Below are 26,819 nucleotides of genomic sequence, written 5' to 3' on the forward strand. Positions count from 1 at the left end.
CAACCTTTTCCTAAAGTTTCTTTGACTCTGGAGGAGTTTCAGGATGTTTTTGTAGGGAGGCCCGAGTGTTGATCCAATGGAGAGAGGGAAAAGTAATGATGCCCGAGGCCATTACTTTTTAGACTTTAGACTTCGCTGTTTCTAAATTCCTAACACACAGATGGTCTAATTCAGAAAAAGCGCCTTCTTAATCTAGTAAGAATACAATGCTTAGGAAGGCATGGGGAGAAAGGAATACAGGTCACTAGCAGGACGGACCTTCAAAGTAACCTAAATATTACTCTGCCCTTAAGCGTAGTTCTGATTGTTAGGCAATAAAGGAGGTTATATCTTTTGATCCCCTGCCCCCTCCGGTCCCCAATGAGGTATGAGGCAAAGTTGAACAGTAACACCAGAGGGGCTGAGGAGGAGGCATCAGAGGCTTTTAGTGGGGAGGTGTGAAATGATCTTTCACCAGATGAATGTCAATTGAGCGGGGAACCCCTTCCAGGACTAAGTCCAACTCCAGCACCTTTTTCTCCCACGGGGATACCTGCTCCTTCCTGGAACTTCTTAACTTTTGTCATTGTATCTTTCCTGCTGGGTTCCCCCACGAGAGAGCTGGAAGAGGGCAAGGGCTTCGCTGTTTCTAAATTCCTAACGCACAGACAGTCTAATTCAGAAAAAGCGCCGGCACAGTCACTAAATAATTACATGTTGAAACACAGAAGCTAATGAACGAACCTCCTGTGAATTCTGTCTCAGGCCACCCGGGTTAAGTTCTTGTTGGGGCAAGTCCCTTTTCCTCCCTGAACCTCCCTTTTTGAACGTATCGCAGAGCAGCCGTCCGGGCGGCCAGGCGCTATAATCACCCCGGCCGGGGGCTGCTTCGGGAGGCTGAGCCCGATGTAACGGAACGTTACTTTCAGCCCCCGCGCAGCCCGGCAGGTAGCAGGTGCCGCAGGGGGCTTGCAGAGGGCTGGGGGAAGGGGCGTCGTGCTCGCGGGCCCCAGAGCGCTGCAGGAGCGCTGAGCGGGGGGCGGGGCTCGGGCCGGCCGCCCGGACCCTGCTTGGGCCCCGGCCGGGAGGCGCCGGGCCGAGGAGGACGGGGGGCGGGGAGGCTGCGGGGCCAGCAACTGTCAAAGCGCCCCGCTTGGCGCCATTATTTAAATGCTACGTGGCCGTCTCGCCGCTGTGCGTGCTCGGGGCGGGGCGGGAGGCGCCGAGAGCGAGGCGGAGGCCGGGGGCGGGCCGGGGAGGCGGGGCAGGAGGCGGGGCAGGGGCGGGGCCATCCCGGCGCGGGGGGCGGGGCCAGCGGCGGCCCCCGGCGAGGCCCACTGCGCCTGCGCTGACAGACGCAAGATGGCGGACAGTGCGGAACTAAAGGTAAAGCGCAGCTCGAATTCACTTCTAATATTCGGCCGCGGAGACGGCGCCGCTGGTGCCGGGGGGGATGGGTCCGGCCCCGGGGGGCCGCTCCGGCCGGGCCGCGCCCGGGCCCGGAGTCGCGGCGGGGAGCGGCGGGGGGGCCGTGCGCGGGGGCCCGGCCGCGGCGGGCCGCGGGCCCCGAGCCTCGGGGGCGCTGACGGGTCGTCCCCGGCGTGTTATTGTTGTGGGCGCCGCGGGCGGGGGCGGCGGGGCGGCGGCGGGGGGACCCCGGGACGCGGCCGAGCCCGGCCCGGCCGGCGGCGGTCTCCGCGCCCCCCCGCGCCGGGCAGCGGCGGGGCCGGGCGGCGGCGGCGGCGGCGGCGGCGGCGGCGCGGGGGCTCGGGCGGGCTCGGCGCTCCCGGCCGTCCCGGGCCGCTGTCAGCCGCTCCCGGACCCGGCCACTCGCGCGGCCCGCGCCCCGCCCCTCCGCGGCTCCCTGCTGCCCCCGCCGGGTCGCGCCGCCTGTCAGGAGGCGCCGGGGCGCCGGGCGGCGGGCGGCGCGCTCCCGGGGCGCGGGCCGGCAAAGTTTCGGGAGCCCGGGCGGCGCGGGGGCTCGGCCGGGGGGACGTTGGCGGGCCGGGCGCGGGGCAGGCGCGGGCGGCGGCGCGGGGCCGCGGGGGTCCCTGCCCGCTCCATGATGGCGATGCTCTCGCCCGCGGAGGTGGGCGGCTCGCGCGGGGCTCCCCCGCCGCCTTTTGTTTGTGGGCACGGCCGGCCGGCGGTGCCACTCGGCGGGGAGCGGCCCCCCGCGCTCGCGCCCCCCCCGAGCCCGGGAACGACCCTCGGCGCCCTCGGCGGGACCGATTCCTCCAGCCGCGCGCCCCCGCGCCCCGCGCCGCCCGCGCCCTTCACCTGGCGGCGCTTGGGGCTCGCAGCCCGCCGGTGCCGACCCCGATCCGGGCGCTGACATCGCAGTCGGGGTCAGGCTGCGCCGCGCGCGCCCGGGATCGTGGGGGGCGGGGGGACGTGCGACACACACAACACACACACACACACACACACACACACACACACACGCGAGTTTTCCGGACGAATAAAGAGGACTTCAGGTGTCTGACCGTTATAGGGGAGCAACTCCCCGAGCACGGGAGAGGGCTGCGTGACTGTGATGCTTCGCAGGGAAAAAGAACCCGAGTTTCCCCCACTCTCTTGGCGATCTTGCCCCTCCAGAACCTGCACGTTCAAGGCGCGCCGGTTCTTTATTAGTCCTTCGTTACTTACTTCTAATTACTGATGCCGTTGGTCGGGGAAGGCCGATTCCGAGTGGGTGCTCTGGGGTTTTGTTTGGTTTTTGTCGTGCCGACCCTCCCCCGCCCCTCTTGGAACTATTGGCAGGAATTGAAAAGCCTCGGGGATTTGACTCTGCGGGGGTAATTAGCGATCCACGGCAAGTTCCCGAGTTTAAGCTAACGGGCCCCCCCTCCCACGCCCCCCGTGCCGCTCCCGAGCCGCGTCCCGCGAAGCCGCCTGTCTGCCGGGAGCCCCTTTGAATCGGCAGCGCCCCGCTCCCCGCGCCACGGCCCCGCGCGCCCCGCGCTGTCCCGGGAAGCTGGACGGGAAGCACATGCCGAGAGGGTTTCCTCCTTTGTTCTTGCTGGTTTTAAGAAAGCCTCCGGGGACAGATCACATCCCCGGAGTGAGCCCTGGGAGGTGAAGTTCCCGCGCGGAGATGAACCTGTTTGCAGAGAAACGCTCTGCGCGTAGGGGAGAGAGAGACACGCTGGAGCTTCCCCCGCGCCCCCGGCTCCGAGTTGCTCCGGAGGGGTCACTGTTTACTTTGATGTTTCTGGGCGGCAGTCCCTGTCAGAACGGCGTCTGTGCACATCCCGCTCTGTTTATGTCGCAGTGCTCCGAGGAGCGGTGGTGAGGCGCTTCGCCGCCGTCGAGTATTCCGTCAGCGCTGCAGTGTGGTCGGACTCGTGTTCCTCCTTTCTCGTTTGCACGGGGAGACGGTCCTGTGACTGCTGCTGGAGTTCATTGAGAACGCGTGTGTGCAGTTAAACTTTGGAGGCGATATCCTTCTGGAAGTCATATTTCATGAGGACTTGGGTGGTTTGCTTGTTTGGGGGCCCTGCCTGGCGAAGCTCAGGGGTAACGCCTGGCTCTGCACTCAGGGGTCACTCCCGGAGGTGCCGGGTATCAGGATTGAACGCGGGTCGGCCTCATGCAAGGCGAGCGCCCTACCTCCTGTGCTAGACTCCATCTGTGAAGGCTTTTCTGCCCCAGTTTGGGGGGCAGTAAGTAGCATCTGTTCGAAATAGTTAAAAGTCGGAGTAAGATTAAGAAAATCCCAGACCTTTTTAAGTTTTAGGTGAAAGTACAGTAAATGCTTGAAATATTTCCAGATGTGCTTCTGTCAAGTGCTGTATTTAAATAGTTAATAGTGCCCTTTTTTGGGCTTATCTTCACAACCTCCATTTCATTTTGTTGTGAATTGTGTTTGTGATTATAATTCCTCCTGCCCATTTTAGTGAATCGTTTAATATAGCAAATCCACAAAGTTCAATTGGAAAAAGTGGATAGATCTGTATCCCCTTTAGGAATGGAACAAGCTGCGACACTTAAAAGATATTACCAATTAAAATTAGATTGAGACTCCTGCATATCAAAGTGAGTTCTAAGTCCACATATGTCTATGAACAGCCCAATTTTTCACTAGAGGGCTATCCATAAATGACATTTATGAGACGGAAGAGTGTGTGCTTGGCCTACCAAACGCCCAATGTGCCATCCCTGGCCCTGCCTGGTACCCGGGCACAAGTTCGTAGCACTGTCAGGTGTGGCCCCAAACTCCACAGCATAAAGAACACAGGGGAGCATTTTACTATGTTTAGGAACTTTTAGAAGTTAAAAAATCTGTGCTGACCACATGAATCTTGTCTTGGAAGTTATTTGGTAATCCGACAATTGCTTTTTTTTTTTTTTTTTTGCATTTTGGGTCACACCCAGTGATGCTCAGGGGTCACTCCTGGCTCTGCACTCAGGAATTACCCCTGGCCGTGCTCAGGGGACCATATGGGATGCTGGGAATCGAACCCGGGTGGGCCGCATGCAAGGCAAACGCCCTACCCGCTGTGCTATCACTCCAGCCCCCGACAATTGCATTTAACACTTCTCTTCTTAATGGACATTTTAAAAACAAGTGGTTTTTTTTTTTTTGCATAAGGCACAAATCAGTTATATTGCCCTTTTAACTTATAGAAATTGTTGAATTGTAGCATTATTTTAGTGAAGCAAACAGTGGAATTTAATGGGAGGAGTACCTTTACTTTTCAATATATTTAAAAGTATCCCTTTCACTAAATTTTATCATATTCTGACTATTCAAAAATAGTTTAAATATTTATGATTAACTTGGTTTTTGTAGATAGAAGCAAGTAAATCTAACAGTTTATTCATAAATTTGATTTGAATTTCTATAACTTCTGTCAAGTGCCATATTTCCATGGCTTTTGTTTCAAGTCACCATTTTTGTCAACAGTATTTAAAAACAATTTAAAAAGCACTTCTGATTTCAAGTATTTCTTATAATTGCTTTGAAATACCGCCTTTCTCTCCGCAGTTTTCTCCTGGGTGATTGTATTGTCTTCTCCTTCAAAGAGTCCCTTGTAATCCCTGTTGATTGCTGAGCTGCTCCGTGTGGAGGCTGGAGCTGATTAATCTTGGGTTTCTTCTGGTGAACTCTATCAACATGCTGCTCCAGGATTGTTGCTGAGGCTTTTGAGTGCAGTATAATTTGTACCCTTCTGGATGGTAACTAGGGATCAGAAAATAGAATGGCTTTTGTTTGTATTGGGAGCTGAGGGGAAGTATCTAACTGAAAAACTTGGTGTTTATGAGATGTGGCTTTTATAAACAAAGCCTGGTGGTCATTGCTTAGAGGAATTGATGGCAGTGTGATGCTCCGGACTCTGGTTTGTTTTGTTTTTCATGTTTGAATAACATGTTGCTTATATAGTGTCTGGCAGTTCAGAGTGTATCACTTTATTTCATTTGATCATTGTAACAGTTGAGAAGGGCAGGCAGTTGCTGTCTTCCTTTTATCTGTAAGTTCTGCCCAGAAAGATTGAGTGGCTAGCCCAGGATCCTGCAGGTTGGGTGGGAATTTGGATCTAGTCTGATGATTTGAGAGCCCTGGACTCTGGGCTGCTCCGAAGGTGACCGCTCAGTCCTGCAGGCTTCTAGGTTCCTTTCAAAAGAATCCTAGTTATGTTGTTGCTGATACTTTCTCTTTTGCTTTGTATCAGGATGTTTTTCAATATTCTTTGGACTTGTAAGGAAGGTTTTGGAATTGTGAGTTGAAGTCATAGATGTCAGTTATTGTAACTGCAGTTTTGCTTGGGAAAATTTTAAGGACTACTGAATGGTAAGCAGAAAAATAAACACCTCTAATCCCAGAACCCAGAAATACCATGGTTGACATCTTGACATCTGTGTAACTAGTCTCTGTCTCTTGCCCTCTCTCCTTTCTTCCCCCCACTTTCTCTCTCTCTCTCTCTCTCTCTCCTTCTCTCTCTCTTTCTCTCTCTCTCTCTCCCTCTCTCCCTCTCTCCCCCCCTCCTTCCCTCCCTCCCTCCTCCCTGTCTGTGTTCATGTAAAAAGATCACACTATATGTACTTTGCTAATTTTCTGGCTGTGTTAGTAAATTTTCAGGCCAAGCTTGAAAGTACAGGCTAGGTGACCATATGAAAGGAAGTGTATTTTATTCTGTTAGTCCCCACCCCCCCAGCGCATAAACACACTTTATTTTTGGAGTCCACCCAGCAGTCCTTGTGGGTTTCTTGTGGTGTTCAGAGGACCATGTACTGCAGGATCGAAACCAGGGCTCCAGCATAGTATTTGTGTGCTTCAGGCCCCCGTTTAAAATTTTTTTCAGTTTGTTTTGGTGTCACACTTGGAGATGCTCAGGGGTTACTCTTGGCTCTATGCTCAGAGACTGGTGCTGGCGTACCATATGGGGTGCTGAGGATTAAACCCGGGGTCAGCCACATGCAAGGCAAGTGCCATACCTGTTGTTGTATGACTCTGGCCTTAAAACCATTCTAAACAATGAATTGATAAACAGCATGACTTAAAAGTTTGTAAATATTTTATTCTAACAAAATATGTTGATAATGGCAGACGTGTGTGCACACGCACGCGCACATAATGTGCTTTGGGGAGCAACACAAATGTTACTTTGATTAAATGAAGTGTTCTGAATGAAATAAGCAATTCTTGATTTGCTCATTGCCTTTACCTTTATTTTTCTGTTTCTGTAAAACTGTCAGATAAGATTATTAGAGGATGACATAGTAAATGTAAGCAAACGTTTCTGAGCAAAAATATTTGATAAACTCTGGAATAGAATGTCTGTTTTGGGAAATTACACCACAGTAATCAAATACTGCACGTTTATTTCCTTTATTTACATGTTCATCTGTTTTTAACTGACATTTAAAAAATGCTATGATGAACATTAATATAAAGAAAGTGAAAATAATTTGCATAACTCATATTTTTGATCCCCAAGCTTAAGTGTTTCATAATGTTAGGTTGGTAGGTAACAATTTTTCAAGGAGGTTATGATAGGGGGCTGGAGAGATAGCACAGCGGGTAGGGCGTTTGCCTTGCACGCGGCCGACCCGGGTTCAAATCCCAGCATCCCATATGGTCCCCTGAGCACGGCCAGGGGTAATTCCTGAGTGCAGAGCCAGGAGTAACCCCTGTGCATCGCCGGGTGTGACCAAAAAAAAAAAAAAAGCAAAAAGAAAAAGGAGGTTATGATAGAAAGGAAGTTATGAGGCTATAAGAATGGTTTTTCTAAGAAATCTTAATGGTTTGTCAGTGCTTCCCAAAGTAGGGTATTGGCGAGCCTTGGGGTGGCAGGTTAGTAGACATTTTGTTCATTTAAAGAAAATAGATTTCCTTCTTTTTTTTTTAAATTTTTGGCTTTTTGGGTCACACCCAGTGGTGCTCAGGGATTACTCCTGGCTCTGCACTCAGGAATTACTTATGTCGGTGCTTGGGGGACCATATGGGATGCCAGGGATTGAACCTGGATCAGTCATGTGCCAGGCAAACGCCCTGCCTGCTGTACAGTCTCTGGCCCCAAGAAAGTAGATTTTCAGGGAGTATTTGATAATTTCTTTTCTGGAAAAGGGGGAAGTAGTCCAGATAAGTTTGTGAACCTCTGAGAGAAGTCAGTTAATAAATCTAAAGGTGAATCAGACATTATTAACATCTGAAAATACTTCCTTGCAGAAGGAAGAGCTGATGAAATTAAAGTTGTAAAATTGACCAAACTCTAAATATGATCCTTACCCAAACAATTTTTACATCACTAACAACTTTTATCATTAAGGGTTTTTGTTTTGTTTTGGTTTTTAGTAAAAATAGGTGCTGGAAAAAGTTTAAAATACTGTAAATTTCAGAAATAGATTTTTTTTTTTTTTGCCGGGGGCAAGGGGAACATACAGTGATGCTCAGGGGTTACTCGTGGTGGTGCTCAGGGGACCATATGGGATGTACTCTGCTATTCTCTGCTATTCTATTTCTCTGGCCCCAGAAATACTATCATTTTTCTTCCCTAAAGATGTTTGTGACTATTTCCCTCCCTGTTTTGGACTCTCATTACTCTTGCTTTCACTAGTATCCTCTGAAAAGGTAACTCTGTTCCTCCACCTCAGATTTTCTTTGCTCTGAATTTCTAACACTTATTAAAATAGAGAAACCACCCTTTTCTTCTTAGAGTAGCAGTCAAAACAGACAACCCCCTCCAACACCCCGCCGCCCCCCCCACCAGGCTGGAGTGAAGTGATAGCACATTGGGTAGGGCATTTGCCTTGTACACAGCCGACCCAGGTTTGATTCCCAGCATCCCGTATGGTTCCCTGAGCACCTCCAGGAGTAATTCCTGAGTGCAGAGCCAGGAGTAACCCCTGTGCATCGCCAGGTGTGACCCAAAAAGAAAGAAAAAACCCTTTGGACATTAATAACTTTGAAATATCATTAACTCTCACAGGACTGTTGGAAATGCTCCTGTTTTGGAGATTTTAATCTAATTCTTTTCTCTCTTTAGATTTTTGACATTTTATATAAATGAAACCATAATGTGTAGCCCTTTATATACTTGAACTATTCTTTGGGTATTAAAATATGTTTATAGGGGCTGAAGTGATAGCACAGCGGGTAGGGCGTTTGCCTTGCACGCGGCCGACCCGGGTTCTAATCCCAGCATCCCATATGGTCCCCTGAGCACCGCCAGGGGTAATTCCTGAGTCAAGAGCCAGGAGTAACCCCTGTGCATCGCCGGGTGTGACCCAAAAAAAAACAACAACAACAACAAAAAAAAAAATAATAAAATATGTTTATAATATTTATGATTTAGGCTAGAGCCAGAAGAAATCAGGCATATCAAAGGAAAAGTACAAAATGAATGTAAATGCATATCAGTTTATTTTTTTGTTTTACTTGTTTTCAGGGGGAAGGGGTACATGAGTTATGCTCATGAGTTATTCCTGGCTCTGTGTTTAGGAATCACTCCTGGCGGTGCTCAAGATTTGACCCAGGGATTCAAACCTGAGTCAGCTACATGCAAGGCAAGCGCCATCTTTACTGTACTATATCGCTCTAGCCCTTTACCAGTTAATTTTCTGAAATCACAAATTGGATCATACTGTACATGATATACTGAGCTATTTTCATATAACATTTATTGAGGCTCTTTCCATAGCCCCCCTCAAATGAGAATTTCATTCTTTTTACTATTTGAAAAAACAGAAACAAACCAAAAAAAAACACCTTGATTTGGTATTTTGTTATAGCTGTTATACTATTTAAAAAAACATGTTGCCGAATTTGCACTAACCACTGGTATTAATACTGGAGTTTCTCTTAAAAATAGGAATGAAACTGTGTAACAGGTAATGGTAGTTTGGCTTGAGGAAAAATGGAATGGAGTCTCTTGATGGAGCTGTGGCAGTGCACAGCTAAAGGATTCATTTTGTATTTGGGTTTCTGAATATGAGCAAGCCTGTTTTTAGCTTCATGGCATGGTGCTTAAAATAGAATTTAACATCCTCTCTTCTGCTTTATGGTAAATTCTAAGACTTTTCTTGCAATCATGTAGGTCTGATCTTTTAAGGAAAAAAAAATGCAGAGAAATCGGAACGATTCGGGGGTAAATATTTTTTTCCTGAATTCAATCTTCATTTTGGCCTCAGGGCTTCTCTAAGGTATCCAGAAAGGCACTGCACCGGCTACTCCCTCAGAGCCTGCAGGAGGGGGTTACCTGTTATTATTCAGGAAGTGTTGATCACATTTCATCCTTCCCATGTTTGAGTTCTATGTGTGATATGCCAGGCTCTAGGTGGTTTGAGTATCTCACTGTGAATATTAGATGCATTTATTTAGATTAAACACTATTTGGTGGAATATTTACTAAAATGTTATTTTTTTTCCTCAACTGTATATACAAAATGCTTCAACTATTGTGGTAGTTCTTGAGATCTACTGTAGGCCCTAATTCTCCTGGCTCTATTTTGGGTCAGATATTTTTTTTCTAGTCTAAGCTATTTTTCTAACAGTGCTAAGGAATTATTGGCTTATATTAAACTTGCTGGTGACTTACCGTGAATTAAGGCAGTGGGCACTAAGCTATAGTAGTTTTGGTGCATCACCACATACTCAAAATTTGAAAAATAAATGTCAGGTACATTTAATGTCCTTGATGAAATTGTATAGTTTATTGATTTTATTCTCTGTCCTTGAGTACATATTAGGAATTTTGTGTGAAGTGGAAAATACCTATGAAACACTGATAGTGAAAGCAGTGGTTCACTCAAGGAAAGAAACTTGTGCCCTTTGAGTTTCATGCCGAACAAGCATTTTAAAAGATGAGAGTACCAATTTTACTTGAAAGAATTGACTGACAGGGTATGGTTATCAGACTTCGATATGCAGGAGACATTTTTTCAAACCAGAATGAAGTGAACCTATCACTACAAGAAAAACAATGCATACTACTTGCTGCTAAAGATGAAATTCAAGCTTTCAAATAAAAATAATTTTGAAGATTTGTGTTTCCTGCTGTGAACTTTGGTAGAGTCATAATACTTGACTTTATTTTTTTTCTTCTATAAGATCAGTGGTGGTTTTAGCTGGGCCAGAGAGATAGTACAGGAGTTTAGGTGCTTGCTTAAATATGCTGTACCTGGGAGTGAAGCCTGAGCAGAGAGCCAGGAGAAGGCTTTAAGCATTTTGGGTGTGCTCCCCCTCCCCCCGCCAAAAAAAGAATATATTAGTGATTTTAATGAATGTGATATTTTGAAGTTAGGTGGTGAGTTGTGTCAACATTTGTAAGAGTTGTATAACTCAGTAAACAAATTATTTTATTTGGCTTTGGGGCCATATCTGGCAGTGCTCAAGGATCACTCCTGGTAGGGCCTGGGCCATCTGTGTTGCTGGGCGTCAAACCCTGGTCAGCCACATGGCAAGGCAAGAGCTTTACCTGTTGTACTTTATAAATACTTTATAAACAGCAGATACACAGTGTTAGAAAGTCACTTGTGGGCTAAAAGAGGATGAGATACGGAAGCTAGAGCAGTGGGTTTCAGTCTTGGAGAAAGGCAAATGCTCATCGATATAATTTCAGACTCCATATTGCAGTGGCCTTTCAGAAACTGCTTTTTATTATTTTGATGAAGGATAGACTATTGAAATACTTCTCTCTTTCATCTACATGTCCATGTGAGGCTGAATTTTCTATCAGTTCAATCAAAACAAGCCGATGTAGCAGTTTGAAAGCATAAGTAGATGTGAGAATCAAGCTGTCTTTATTAAACCAGATATTTCAAGAGATATGCTTCTAGAAATGTAAAACAGTGACAGCCTGTTTGCTAATACATTTTTGTTTTGGAATGCAGTTTCTAATATGTGGGTTATGTTAACAAATCATACATTTTTAATTTTTGCGGGTTTTTTGTTTGTTGGTTGGTGGTTTTTGGGCCACACCTGGTGATGTTCACTGGTAACTTCTAGCTCTCCACTCAGGAATCACTCCTGGTGGTGCTTCATAGACCCATATGGGAAACCCAGGATAGAACCCAGGTCGGCTGCATGCAAGGAAAAAGCCCTACCCTACTGCACAGATAGTACAGGCAAATGATATACTACCTTCCCAGCCCCCATTTATTAGTTTTAAGTACAAATCATTGTTTGGGCCACACTTGGCAGTGCTCAGGGATTAGTCTTGTCATGTGTTCAGGGAATGACTATATGCTAGTAATCAAACATAGATTGGCTGAATTCAAGTCAAGTACCTTACTGTATTATCACTCTGATCCCTTAAGTACAGATCTTGGAAAAACGTTTTCTTTTTATTGCAGATAAATTTAATCAGTAAACCTTGGAGTGTGTTCCTACACTTTTCAGGAGTATTATATAGTCCGGCATGAATGATGCATGCATGAAAAATACAATTACAGCATTGGAAAGCACAGTACTGCAATAAAAATGTTAAAGAAAAAAGAAGTTCTTCAGCCAAATAGTGAGAACCTGAATACTCATATAAGAATCACAACACAGGGGCTGGATCGATAGCACAGTGGGTAGGTTGTTTGCCTTGCACACGGCTGACCCAGGTTCGGTTCCCAGCATCCCATATGGTGCCCTGAGCATCGCCAGGAGTAATTCCTGAGTGTAGAGCCAGGAGTAACCCCTGTGCATCGCCGGGTGTGACCCAAAAGGAAAAAAAAGAGAATCACAACACAGTCTGGAGTCTAAAATGGAATGTTCCTTTCATTGTCTCCCATGGAGACATGTATATAATATATAGAGGAAAATATAGAGGAAAGTAGGGCAGAGATATGTCTCAGCAATAGAACGCTTAGCTGGGATGTGTGGGGCCCTGGTTTGATCCCTGGGTAGAGGGGAGGAACTGGGAAAGAGAGGAGAAATAAAAAGAAAAGAGGGAGCTCCTCGAAGGCTGTGTGGTACAGTGCCTGTCCAGTGCCAGGCATGGTGCCAGGAGTTTAGTCCCTGATCTGCCCCACATGTTGAATGCAGTCCTGGTGGTACAGCCATTTGTGATCCTTGGCCTCAAAGCCAAGTATGCCAAAGGCTGCAACCTAGTGAGCACTGCGGCTAGTGGCCAGTCCTGCCAACAAATGTGTGCGACCTTTGCTGGGCATGATAAAATAAAGGGGCAGAAGAGGGGGAATGGAATCTGGTTTTCTGGTAGGTCTTGTTTGTTTGCTTGTTTTGGGCCACACCCTGTGATGCTAGAGCTTATTCCTAGCTCTGCGCTCAATGACCATTCCTGACAGTTCTCGGGAAACCATATGGGGTACCAGGGATCTAACCCCAGTCTACTGCATGCAAGACAAACGCACCACCCACTGTACTCTCTCTCCAGCTCCAGTCTCCTATAACGCATGTTTACTGAGCAGAAATTGCTTAATTTGTATGCTGCATCTCTGTAGTAAAAATGCTAACCAATAATGGCTGGCATTGCATTGCACTAAAAGAATGTGCTCCAGGTACTTTAAATCAGTAGTGGTATGGGGATTGTATAATTTTATTTCCTCAAGGTTATGTTTCAACCCTTAATTGCCCTTTTTTCTATAATAAGGGATGAGAATAGCATGGATAAATGAAAAATCCATACAGATGTCCCCTAACCTGATTATAGTCAATATTTCTTCTTCAATAGAGCGTATTAGTTCTTTTGAGCGCAGGTGTGTGTGGGGGTTGGGGGGAGTTGGCTTTTTTGGGTTACACCCAGCAATGCTCAGAGGTTACTCCTGGCTCTGCACTCAGAAATTACTCGGTGCTCGAGGGACCATATGGGATGCTGGGAATTGAACCCGGGTCGGCCACGTGCAAGGCAAACACCCTACTCACTGTACTATTGCTCCAGCCCTGAGCATATTAGTTCTTACAAACTATCTGAGATGGTTGATTTACATTTTATTTACGGGATTAACATGGGACTCGGGTTAGAGGCTGTAGAGATCATAAAACTGAATGCTACTCAGTTTCAACCTTTAGAGTCCTATTATAAAAATGGCATCCTCAATTTTTCAAGCAGGGTGTCAGAATAACACTGAGAAAGATTGTTTTGTTTTTACTTGGGGCCAAACCTGCCAGTGCTCAGGGCTTCCTCCTGGCCCTGTGCTCAGGAAATCACTCCTGACAGGCTTCCGACACTATATGCTATGCTGGGCTTCAAACCAGAGCCTGCTGCATGCAAGGCAAGTGCCTTACTATCGCTTTGACCTGAAAAAGAAAGCTTTCTTCCTTAAGAGTTACTATAAAATGTGATTTCAAAACGAAGTGGCATTTTGTGTTTAGTTGAATCATAATTTCACAAATAAAAATGAATTTTAGGATTGTCATTAGGTTTTAGTCTCATTTAGGTAGTAATCTCCCAAATAGACTAATGGGAAAGATGAATATTAAAATTAACATCTTTAGTTTTGGAATATTTTCTTCCAGACAATTTTTTAAAGGTTACCTCTTGAAATATGTGGCAACTATTTATTTTATCTTTATTTTATTTTTGAGCCACCCACAGCAGTGCTTAGGGGCTACTCCTGGTTCTGTACTCATGAGTGACAACCCTCCTTCACCTCTGATAATTTGGGGTAACCATATGTGGTGCTTAGGCAAGGGCCTTACCTCCTGTCTTTCTGTCTTTCTTTATCCATCCCTGATGTAACAATTGTTAGTTTTCCTGGGGATGGGAAGGTAGCTCTTGTGGTAAAGCATATCCCTAGTATGTATGAGGGCCTGGCTGCTGATGCCCAGCCCACGCAACCTCCGACATCAATAGGCATGTTCCTGGTGGCCCTCAGCACACTTCTTTCTACCTGAGCATGGAACCCTCAGGCCAGGCCCTCAGGCATGAGCGTTGCTGGGAGTGGCTCCCATGCCCCTCAGGACCAGTTAGTTGCAGGTGGCAGGTGGAAGAGAGAGCTCAGTGGGCTGGGTCACTTGCTTTCAAGCGCAAGGCCCTGGTTGAATCTCTGATACTTCACACTCCCCTGAGCACCACCAGGAGTGATCTCTGAGCACTGAACTGGGAGTAGCCTCTGAGTATGCTGGTTGTGCCTTCGCCCCCTCCTCCCAGATAAATTTTTTCCAGTGGCAACCCTGCTGTTTTCAGTAGCAAGGATTTTAGATAGGACTCAGTTATAACTTATTGCAACAATAAAAGTTGCAACATTTGCATGGAAACAAAATTTGAAGTTTGATCTGTTCAATAGGTTGACTCTAGTAGGTTGGTTGACAATTGTTTCAGACATGTTTTCTTGTAGGTAAAACACTTCACACTCAATCCTGAATATTAGTTTACTGGAATCTGCTGGGTTATGGAGAATGGAGGGTGTTACAAAATGTTTAGTTTCATAAACAGATTGCTGCCCATTCTTTGCTCATGCATCTGCCATCCGGTGTATGCTTGTAGATGTTGGTGAGGATGCTTTGAATGTGTTGGAATTCAGAGGGTCTATATGCCACTGAAGATAATTTGACAAAGTCAAGGGAATATGATATTGATGTGGAGTGCAAATATTTAAAGCTGGGCTTTGGACAGTTAGCTATAGCTGTAGGGTATTTGATTAAATAAATAGTACATGTTTAACAGCAGCAACACCATCTGCACTTCTATGTTCACTGCAGCACTATTCACAATAGCCAGAGTCTGAAAACAACCTGAATGCCTGAGAACAGATGACTGGATAAAAGGAACTATGGTACATCTACACAGTGGAATACTACACAGCTATTAGGAAAAATGAGGTCATGGAATTTGCCTATAAATGGATGGACTTGGAGAGTATCTTACTGAGTGAAATGAGTCAGGAGAGGGACATACAAAATGACTGCATTCATTTGTGGGATATAAAAAACGTATGAAACTAATATCTAGGACCAGGGAAAATGGGCCAGGAGGACTTGTCAGTAGTTGGAAATTATCACAAGGGTGCAGGGGGTGGGGGGTAGTTAAGATAGAGGAGGGTCCATTATGACAACATTAGTTGGAAATGATTACTCTGGACCAGAACCGTGTAAAGGATATACATGATAACCCTTCAGCATCTGAAAACCATATTGCAAACCATAATACCTAAAATGAGAGCGGGGAGAGAGAGGAAGAGAGAGGAGAGGTGCCTACCGTAGAGGCAAGCTGGGGTGGGAAGTGTTTGAAGGGGAGGGGGGGGAGGAAAACTGGGAACATTGGTGCTGGGGAATTAAACTGGTGGAGTGATGGGTGTTGGAATATTGTATGACTGAAACCCAATCATAAACAACTTTGTTATGCTCTATCATGGCAATTTCAATTAAAAAAATTTTCAAACAGATGTGTAAACAAAATTTTTCCATTTGATTTAAAAATGACTTGATTCTGAAATATTTTCCCTTAACAGTCTTTAGAAAGCCTTATTAAAACATGATGTCTAACTTATTTTACTTTCCATATAGTTAAGCCTTTTAGTGCACATAGTACAGTGGGTAGGGCGCTTGCCTTGTACTTGGCCAACTCGGGTTTGATCCCGCATCTCTCCTTATGGTCTCCGGAGCACCACTAGGACTGATTCCTGAGTGTAGAGCATGGCGCATCCCCTGAGCATTGCTAGTTGTGGCTCAATAAACAGATAAACAAAAAAATTGGACATATACAATGTGATAGTTTCGATGCTGATTCTCAGTATAACAGATATTTAAAACAAGATGGGAAGAGATTCATTCTGTAGAGATGAAGACGTCCTCCCTTCAGTTACCTGCTTAAGAGCAAGAGGGGGAGAGCCATGCTTATTGATCCGTAATTTTTTGCTTAATTCTTCATCTACAGTGGCAAGTTCTTATATTTAAGAGATTTAACTTCTCTTCAACTTTCATATCCGAATGCTTTAGACTGATTAAGTTGTTGTAATTATTCTTTTGAAAGACACATATAAAGTCTTTATTCTCAGACTTTCTTCCTGTATCTCTTCCCCACCTGTTACTTGTCCTTGAACTTTCTACCCCATGGTATTAAAGAAGGAGCACTTAATGTTTTTGGCTCTGGCCACAACCAGTGGTGCTCAGGGGCTAATCCTGACTCTGTGCTCACAGATCATTCCTGGTGGTGTTCCAGAGACCATATGTGGTGCCAGGGATCTAAGTAGAGCTGGCTGCATTACCTGCTGAACCATCTCTCCAGCCCTCAAGTTTAGATTGTTTTGCCAAGCAGAGTAGAGCTAGCAGAATCTAGTAGGAGTGAAAGGATTTTAAATACAGCTAACCATGAACTTTAATTATATGAACATATGTGTGTTCTTTTGGGGAGAAAGTGGGAGTGGGACCACACTCATGTTAGTGGCTGCTCCTGGCTCAGTGCTGGGGTGGCGGTTGCTTTTAGAGGTACAAGTGATCATTTAGGAGTGATGCATGGAAAATTTAGTGGGATGCCTGTGCCTGTTGAAATTGGTGACTAAGATTATATACATCTGTTTCCTTACATGTATGCCATGCTCTTCACCTTCTCTGAGTTATAAAGTTGGAACCAATTGCAATTGCCAGGTGCTGAGGAGTGAAGGGGCTTTATTGAATATTAAATGATGAACTGAGAACTTTTAAGAAGGTGGGCCTGAGAGGGCTGATCAGCAGAGAGTGATAGTGTTACTGAATTGGAGATAATTATGACATCAGGTTGCTGCAGTAGAGTCCCAGTGGGGACTTGAGGACCATATATAGTGTCAGGGATCAAACCCCGGTTCATCGCATGCAAGGCAAGTGCCTAACCCAGTGTACTCTCTCTAGCCCCTTTGTTAGTATTTGGTTTAGACTTTTGTCTTTTTATTTTTTCAGGGCGTGGGGGCATACCTGGCTGTGCTCTGGGCTTACTCCTGCCTCTGTGCTCGGGAATCACTCCTGGTGGGGCTTGTGGGACTATATGAAGTGCTGGAAATCAAACCCAGCTTTGCCGAGTACAAGACAAGCTCCCTACCTGCTATACTATTGCTTCAGCCCATAGAGTTTTGTCTTTTGGAGGAACCATGCCTAGTGATGTTCAGGGGACATTAAGGAGTCCATGTGGTCCCAGGAATGGAACCCAGGGCCTCCAGCATACAGCGTGTTCTCCGGACCCCAGAACCAGCAACAGCTTGATGCTGGTGATAGTTACCTCAAAATTGGTCCCATCTTAATTCCCTCTCCATTTTCTTATTAAGAACCATATACCAAACCTGGTAGGCCGGGGATAAGGAGCTTATGGGCTGGGAATTGTCCCTGCATGAACGTAGTCCGCCATCAAGTTTCATTCCCCCTTTCCTGTTGAATTTACTTTTCAGTCATACTGAAATTTTGATTATATATCATTATCTTTTCCCACCTTTACATTTCCTGCACTTCAGATTTAAAAATCATAATTTTCTGTTCTTCTAGGGATTGAGAAATAAAAATTCTTATGGATGGTTGTGCTATCTCCAGTACTGTTCAGGGACTATTCCTGGCTCTGTACCCAAGAGTGACCCCTGGCAGTGTTCACTTAACCATATGTGAGTGCCAGGGATTGAACCAGGGTCAACTGCATGAAACCCTGTATTCTCCCTGGGCCCAGAACAAATTTCTCTAATACAGCAGTAAAAGCTAAGTTAATTATCCTAAGGTGATCTAAATGAACCTTGAATTGGAGTTAACTAGAAGGTTGGGATGGGAAGAGGAAGGAAGTTGGGTCACTGAAAGAATGGTTTGTATACAAAAATCCCAGAGAATGGAGAGTTGGTTAAAGAGGTTATGCTCAGCGGAGGCTGAGACAAGGTCATTAGGTTTATGTTAGGAATGCAGTGGGCATCACGGGGAGTTTGAAGTATAAGAGTAATATAGTCAGGTTTGTACCAGGTCACTTGAGTGGGGAATGGCATGGAGGGGATGGATACAGGAGGTGGGGAAGAAAATGAATCTTGATTGAAGGTGTTAGTGGGGACTTAGTTTAAAGTGGCAGACAGGACACGATGCCCTTGATGCGAACAGGATGGGGTGATCTGTCCTGGTTAGCTAGTTAGGTGGATAAAGGGTCAGAGAAATTTGATGTTTAGTTATGGACACACATTGAGTTGATTATGTTGGGGACAAAGAGGTGTATCCTGGTCAGAGTTAACATTTTCTAGTAGGATTCATGAAACCTTTAATGTGTTAATTGTACTTTGAGAAGTAAGGGCTTGATGAGAAATTGTAGAATCTTTCATTTTTTGGACTTGTCCACAAAACCCCATTTTCCTGAATATCTATTAATATTACAACCTAGCTGGGAAAAAATGCTGATTTAGAATGCCCTGTTAAATTTCAAGTGGAACTATTTAAATGTGAAGTCTGGAGCTAGGGATGTGTCCCACTGGTATGGCATTTGCCTTGCCGGTGTGAGGTTCCGGGTATGATCACTGGAGCCCCCCTACCCCCTGCCAAAAAAGAGGTGAAGTCCATTGATTGGGTTTCAGGCATACAATGTTCTAACATTAATCCCTTTGAGTGTCCACTTCCCTTCACCAGTGTTGCCAATTATACTCCTTGCCGCCCCCCCACCATCCTGCCTCTATGACAGGCACTTGTTAAATTTACTAAAAGGGTTTCATAGGTAATACTTAACCCGATTTCAGCACCCCTGCTCCTCCCAAGTGACCGTTCCCTCCTGCCTTGTCATAGTGCTCCTTTCCTGTCCTATCACACCCTCCACCTCCCCTCCCACCCACCCCAGTGAGAAGCTTCTATGTTCTTAGATTTTATTGCATTTGGGCATTTGTTATTCTCCAACTATATTTCTTATATCTTGCTTATGAGAGATCATTTTGTCTGTCTGTCTTCCTCCTATTCATTCAGCATGATACTCTTTGGCTTCATCCACATAGTAGCAAATTGCATGATTTCATCTTTTCTTAAGGTGGGGTAGTATTCCATTGTGTTTATGTTCCATAGTTTCTTTATTTGGTCATCTGTTCTTGGAAACATGAGTTGTTTCCAGATTTTGGCTATTGTGAATAGCTTTAGCATTTTGATGTCTTGGCAGCTAATCTAAACCAAATACAGTTTTTCAGTTTTAAGTAATGAACCTCAAGAACAGTTTCCTGAAAAATACTGCAGTTTTGTTATTTAGTGCAGCTTTGAGGGTTAAATACTTTCTCCTCCTCCCCCTACCCCCTTCCTCCTCCTTCTCCCCCACCCCTCCTCCTCCCTGTGCCGGGACAGAACTCAAGTCCTTCACATACAAGGCAAACCTTCTACCATTGAGCACATCCCAGGCCTATAACTCCTTACAAAAATTTTTAAATACTTGGCTTTTTAATTTATTTATTCCAAATAGGCAAACTGCAAGCAGTTGTCAGCCCTCATTTCTACCTTTCTGCAGTGTCTTAGTTTGTAGGTGGTAAGTATTGTTTTTCCAATCAGAATCTATCTCCATTTTTGATGCCAAATGGGAAATTGTGACCTTCTAGAGATAGGAAAGGAAACTTTGGACTTAGACCCACACCCAGCAGAGTCCAGCTTTGTTCAGCTTGATGCTCCTGGGTTGCTCAGTGGGTCCAGTTCTGCGGTCCTGGGGGTAGAACCCAGGCTACCTGAATGCAGAGCTGTGCCCCTGTCTGGACAGGTATCTCTTTGATCCCAAGATCTGGACATTTTTGGGGGGGTTATACCCAGCTGTGCTCAGAGCTTGGCTACTGGCTCTGCTCAGGGGACTATATGCAGTGCTGGGGATTGAACCAGCATTGGTCATGTGCAAGGCAAGTGCCTTTACCCCTGTGTTAGCTCTCTGGCCTCTCCCCCTACTTTTGTGCTTTTATAATAGTATAGCACTGCAGCACTGGTTATTTGTTGTTGATGTTCTGGATGTGTTATAATGGCTGCTTTTTTGGGTTTGGTTGCTGGCGGGCAACAGGTGTATGAGTAGAACCTTCCCTTTCCTCCAGACATTAAAAGTAGGGTGTGTTGTGTGTTTGCACAATCCTTACCTTGAATGTATTTTTGTGTGTATCAGTGGAATTTTTCAGGAGAGAATATGTATACTTTTATTTGATTTCACTAACTTTGAAGGCAAATGTCACTCAGTGCTTTGGACCTGGAGAGATAGTACAGCTTGTACAGCTGATAAGACACTTGCCTTGCATACAGCCAACTTTGATTTAATTATCGGGCTTATATACCCCTGAGCACTGCTGGATGTGCCCCTGCAACTTCCCTCCCCGTGACAGCCATAGTGGTCTTCTGGGGGAAGATGGTTTTAAGGATTTGGGGTGGGTGGCATGGACACACCAGGGGTTCCAGGACTTACTCCTGGCTCTCAGTGATCATTCCTGGAGGTAATTGGGGGATCATATGAGATGCCAGGGATTAAACCCAGGTCAGCCACATGCTACATAAGCACCCTGTCCACTGTACTATCTCTCTGGCCCTGGTTTGTGTAAGTTTTATAATTGATTAACTGTTCAATTTAGAAGAAAGGGTGGTTTGGGGAATAACGGGAAGTTATTTCTCCTGAAATCTGTAAATCAGGACTCTGACATATATAATTGTCATTGTTTTTCTTTATTTCTTTTGCAAGGTGGGCAGTGTTTTTTGAATACCTTAGAAATTTAGGAATCCAGGCCTCGGAAATGAACTGAAAGTTCTGGAGGGTATGTTTCGCTCTAATTGAACTCTGGGTTCACTCCCTGGCGTTTTCTGAATCCCTGAGCATCGTATCCATGAGTACCACTGGGTGTGGTCCAATAGCCAATTTCCTCACCTCCACCACACACACACACACACACACACACACACACACACACACACACACACACAATTCAAAATTCCTGGGGCAAAAGTTATTTGAACCGTAAAGTAGTCATATCATAAATAGCCATTGGGCCTGTAGACGTGGCTCAATGATAGCTCAGAATTTAAGGATGGCTTGTTTGAATGTTGGAAAGGCAAAACTCCATTTCATAGATAACACAAAACTGGACAGAATACACTAGATGATAGAATCAAGGGAAGTTTGCTTATTGTCATCATTTCTTTGGGTGTTTACTATGTGCCCTGTACTCAACTCGGCCGAGGTGATACAGAGACAAATGCTTGCAGGAGAAAGGCTCCAAGTCCAGTGGAAGACTGTCACTGTCACTGTCATCCCATTGCTCATTGATTTGCTTGAGCGGGCACCAGTAACGTCTCCATTGTGAGACTTTGTTGTTACTGTTTTTGGCATACTGAATACACCACAGGGAGCTTGCCAGCCTCTGCCGTGTGGGTGCGATACTCTCGGCAGCTTGCCGGGCTCTCTGAGAGGAATGGAGGAATCGAACCTGGGTCGGTTGTGTGCAAGGCAAACACCATACCACTGTGCTATCACTCCAGCCCCCAGTGGAAGACATAGATTAGAAAATCACAGTTTACAGTGCTACAAGAGAGGGCGTAGTCACGATTCTTTAAAGGAATTTTGAAAGACAATAATCAGAAAAAACACTCTAAATTAAAAAAAAAAATCCTACTTAAAAGTTTCTTTAGGTTGGGGCCTGAGAAAGAACAAAGGCTTGACATGCAGGGGGCAGGGGGCCTGAGAGAGAGAGCACAGGCTTTGCATGCAGGGGGCCGGGTTCAGTTCTCTGCTTCTCCAAGTGCTGCACGCCAGGTGCAGCCCCCGACTCAAGACATAAATACTATCTTGAAAGTTGTATTAGAGCGGCCAGAGAGATGGCTAAGTGGTAGGGCATTTGCCTTGCATACAGCTGGCCTGGGTTCAATTCCCAGCATCCATGTCCCCTGGGCATGGCCAGAAATGACTCCTGTGCACAGAGTCAGGAGTAAGCCCTGAGCATTGCTGGGTGTGGCCCCAAGCCCAAAATAAATAGTAAAAATAGAGGATGAGGTTTAACTTAATAACAAATCATGTAAAAATTGAATGAAGATCTTAGTTAAACATTAAAACAAATACTATGTAGCTACAGCTCCCCCTCCTTTGTAGAACAAAAGATTACCACTTCCTTCCACTTCCCCTAGCCCAGTGAAACAGACCAGTCCCCTAAAATGGGAACACTTTACTAGGTCACAGCAGTAGGAATGCTGTGTTCATAATAGGAGAGTCATGATACTGCTGTCTTTAAGATCAGTCACATCAGTATCTGGGTTATTTATTTGCTGAGTACCATAAGCTGCAGAATGCTTTGGAGAATAGGGATCGGGGTGAAAGCAGTATCGAAACCAAGCCAGTAGAAGGAAAAGAGTGTTCAAAGCACATCTTAGGGGTAGGCCTTATGGGGGCTGAGCAGCAGTTCGTGTATGGGGAGTTTGACCAGTAGAGTTCTGAAGTTTTGATTCATGTTAGTATTCTATTATGATTCTACTATTTCCCAGAACACCTGAAGTGCCCATTGTTAGTACTCTGCAACACTCGGGTCTGAGCTCCACTACTTGGCTACCTCTATAACCTGAATAGGTTCCACCTCTGACTTGGAAATAGTTGTCTTGATACTTCCCTTTTAGCGTTTTCCTTGATCTCTTCTCTGGGACCCAGATCAAAGGTTTTAAATTTTTTGGGTCACACCCAGAGATGCTCAGGGCTTACTCCTGGCTCTGCACTCAGAAATTGCTCCTGGCGGTGCTGGGGGAACCATATGGGTTGCCAGGGATCGAACCTGGGTCGGCTGCATGCAAGGCAGGTGCCCTACCCACTGCACTATTGCTCCAGCCCTAAGATCAAAGGTTTTAACTTAAACACTTCAGTTGGAGAATTCATCCCTTCTCCCACCCCCATTTTTGTTTTTTGAATCGTCTCTATCTCCTTTTAGGTTTAACTTTCAGAGAGAATGCTGCCTGATGGTTGGTTTTTGTTTGGTTTGTGTTTGGAGGCACACCTGGTACTGCTTGGGAGCTATACCTGTGTCAGTTTGGGCATCCATATGGTGTGGGGATTGAACCTGGCCCTTGCACATGCCAAGCCCAGTGACCTCTCTCTCTGGCTCAGGTATGCTGTTTTTATTTTTATTTATTTTATTTTATTTTTGCTTTTTGGGTCACACCTGGTGATGCACAGGAGTTACTCCTGGCTTTCACTCAGGAATTACTCCCGGCAGTGCTCAGGGGACCATATGAGATGGGATTCGAACCCGGGTTGGCCGTGTGCAAGGCAAACGCCCTACCCGCTGTGCTGTCGCTCCAGCCCCTGCAGTACTAATTTTAAAGCACTCTCCCCCAGCTGGGATATTGAATGAAGCCTGCGGTGTTTCTATTCAGCATTTCTACCTGCTTGCTTTGTTTTGTTTTTTACTGTCCCCATATAGGCATTTATTCTGCTATTCACTTTGCAGTCTAGGGTTCTTAATTGTCATTAGTGCGCTTGTCCCAGTGTAATGAATACTCTGTCCTGGCTGATAACTTTGTGAAAAGACATATGATTTATAAACTCTGGAGTTTGGGGTCAGGTTTGAGCTCTGTCTTCATTACTTACTCTTTGAACTCCATAGTGGGAATAAAAATGGCCTATCTTTGGTTCATGTGAGGCTGAAGTAAGATAATGTTTAATAATATGTGACTCATAAGTATATAGCATATATTAATTTTGTCATCTTTATCAGTGTGAATGACACTTGAAATTTTGACTGAAAACATTGCAGAAATCCAGTAAAGATTTCACTGGCTTTGTGGGTTATTTGTATTTTCTTATTCATAGAAGAGTAGAAAAAAAATACGGTTTACTAGAGTTCTAGTATAGAATTTTGCAATTTTAAAAAATTTGACAACCTGTCATTTTTGAAGGTCTGTCTTTAATAAATCTTTGAAGATTGTGCTTCAGTAAACTAGTAGCAAAGTCAGTATTAGAATCCCAGCTCTGTATTCTGCTATATTGTGTTAGTTATTCATGTGCCTGTACACAGTAGGTCTTCAGGAATTTGAGAATTGAGTTAATACAGTATGTGCATCTCTCCGGAAACTAGCTTCTCGCAAGGTATTCATTGTTTCTTCTTTCCTCTTTGCCACACGGTGGTGCTCAGGGTTTCCTCCTGGCTCTTTGCTCCTGGATCACTTCTGGTGGGCTCGGGTGACTCTGGTGTGCCTGGGATTGAACCCGGTCAGCAGCATGCAAGGCAGATGCCCTCTCCTCTGTCCTATAGCTCCAGCCAGTCCTTCCTTCCTTTTTTGTGCATCTTTGTTTAGGTGCTATGCATGGATCCAAGAAGTGCCATTGAACATCTGTGTGCAGAGCAACTTCTCACTTAAATGTCAGCATTTCATATCGGATGAGAAATTGGCAGTGTGTTAGGATTTTAAACTCTGAAATCTTAAGTTAAACTTTTTTAATTAAGAAATTTTGGTTTTGGACCACACCTGGCGGTGCTTACTTGTGGCTTTGCACTAAGGAATTACTATTGGTGGTAGCTTGGGGAACTGTATGGGATGCAGAGCTTGAACTTGGGTCAATCTCATGCAAGGGCAAGTTCCCTACACACTGTACTGTCTCTCCAGCCCTTAATTAGGTATTTTAAAACCTAATTTAAAAAACATTTATATTTACACATATAAATGTACAGAGTGCTGTATAAAATTAGGAGTCAGAGATAAAAGTATTGTGGGTAGGGTGCTTGCCTTGCGTGTGGCTGATCCAGGTTTGATCCCTGGCACTGCATATGGTTCCCTGAGCACCACCAAGAGTGCAGAGCCAGAGCACGCCAAGCCCACTTGGATCGGGAGTGGACCTCCTCCCCTAGGTCCCTTAGTTTTCCAGTAGCTTGGCAGTCACATCCACAAATTGCCCCTGGCGCCATATAATCTCATCAATGGCCAAGGCCCAGAGACTATAAACGAAAGCTCCTGGAAGAGAGCACTGCAGAATGCCCTCATCCTGCACCAAGCTGTCTTCACCGGGGCACATCAGAATGGGGGGGGGGGGGTTGAGTTTCTCTCCCTGCCCCAAGCAGAACCCCGGCAGCTGAAAACCTTCAGAACCCAATCACTGCCATGCCCAAGGCCACTCTCCACATGCTTGGACGAGCCTCACCCCAAACGGGATGAATCTCACCAGAGAGCGGACCAGCAGGAAAACCCACAGATGCAGGAACCCACGACTGAGATCTCCAAACCCACTTGGATCAGGACTGAGCCTCCTCTCCCCAGGTCCCCAGTTTTCCAAAAGTTTGGCAGTCACACCCACAAACTCCCAGGCCCATGTAATCTCATCAGTGGCCAAGACCCAGAAACTATATAGCTCCCAAAAGATTATAACACAGAATTTCCTGGACATTATATTCTATCCATAACAAGCAATACAAAACAAATCATTTAGCATTGTCTTTTTGCCAGGTTTGAGTGGAGGTTAGAATGGTGTCAAAATATCAAATGTAACCAAAGTAGAGAGAGAGTATGGGAGGAAATTGTCTGTCACACAAGCTCAAACATGGAAGCTTTGTATTCTCACAGTGAATCAAAAAAAAAGGGGGGGGGAATAATAATTAAATAAAGTTAACATTCAGAATAGAATAAAAAAAACTAATGTGGAGTTCATGCCCAATTCAATCAGCTTAATCAGTGGCTGAATAAATAGCAGTACTCCTGTATTACTTTAAAAAAAGAGAGAGAGAGAGAGAGAGTGCAGAGCCAGAAGTAAGCACTGTCAGATATGGCCCCAAAACCAAACAATCAAAACTTAAAAACATGGCAGGGGCTAGACACAGCCTACCTAGGTTTGATCCTTGGCATCCCATATGGTTTTCTGAGCACTGCCAGGAGTGATTTCTGAGTCCAGCTCCAGGAGGAGCCCTGAACATCGCTAGGTGTGGCCCCAAAACAAATGAAATTAAAACCATGACACACCACTTCAATAGTGTTTGGTTTCTACTTTGCTTAAAGGGGAATGAAATCAGCTTATGTTGTGATCACGTGGGTGCTAAATGCAGCTGTGTGATGGAATGAATAGAGACCAGGGAGAAGGCGAATGATCACTTAAGGCGTTTGTCATTTTTCAGTTACCTTAGATTGAGAAGAAAACAAAAGACCATAAATTGGGTGGAACAAGGAGTATGTAACCACCCTGATTTGCTGCTTTAGTAGAAACTGCCTAACTAGGTTTTCTTGTTGAACTGGGCATTGTTGATATATTGCTAATCTAACAACTAGCTGCTTACTTTGTTCTTTCAACTGGAGTGGGTTAGAAATGAACCAGAAACCAGTTCCAGTAAGTCAGACTTAGAAAGAAAAGACTCTAAAGTTTTAAAATCTTAGAAATTTTTTAAAATATTTTTCCTTTTGTACATAGAAATTAAAAATATAAACCAAATATTATTACATTGTTAAATGCCTATTTTGTCTTCCTTCAGAATTAATTCTGATTTATAACTGGTTATAAATTGATACCAGACAAAGATTCGTAAGATAGCCTCTGCTTTGTGACTAATTCTGTAAACCACTATAGTGGGATGTG

General features: G+C 45.2%; 1 protein-coding gene across 1 annotated transcript in view; it reads left to right on the forward strand.

The window, feature by feature from the left end:
* Positions 1–1,280: 1,280 nt before the first annotated feature.
* The window catches only part of PIAS1 (protein inhibitor of activated STAT 1), a 139,481-nt gene continuing 113,942 nt past the window's right edge, over positions 1,281–26,819 (forward strand). Inside the window, exon 1 of the mRNA XM_004620921.2 lies at positions 1,281–1,365. Coding sequence (XP_004620978.1) covers positions 1,342–1,365 — 24 coding nt within the window. The 5' untranslated portion in view covers positions 1,281–1,341. The remainder of the gene's footprint in view (positions 1,366–26,819) is intronic.

Source organism: Sorex araneus, chromosome 2 (assembly GCF_027595985.1).
Source record: "Sorex araneus isolate mSorAra2 chromosome 2, mSorAra2.pri, whole genome shotgun sequence".
NCBI lineage: Eukaryota > Metazoa > Chordata > Mammalia > Eulipotyphla > Soricidae > Sorex > Sorex araneus.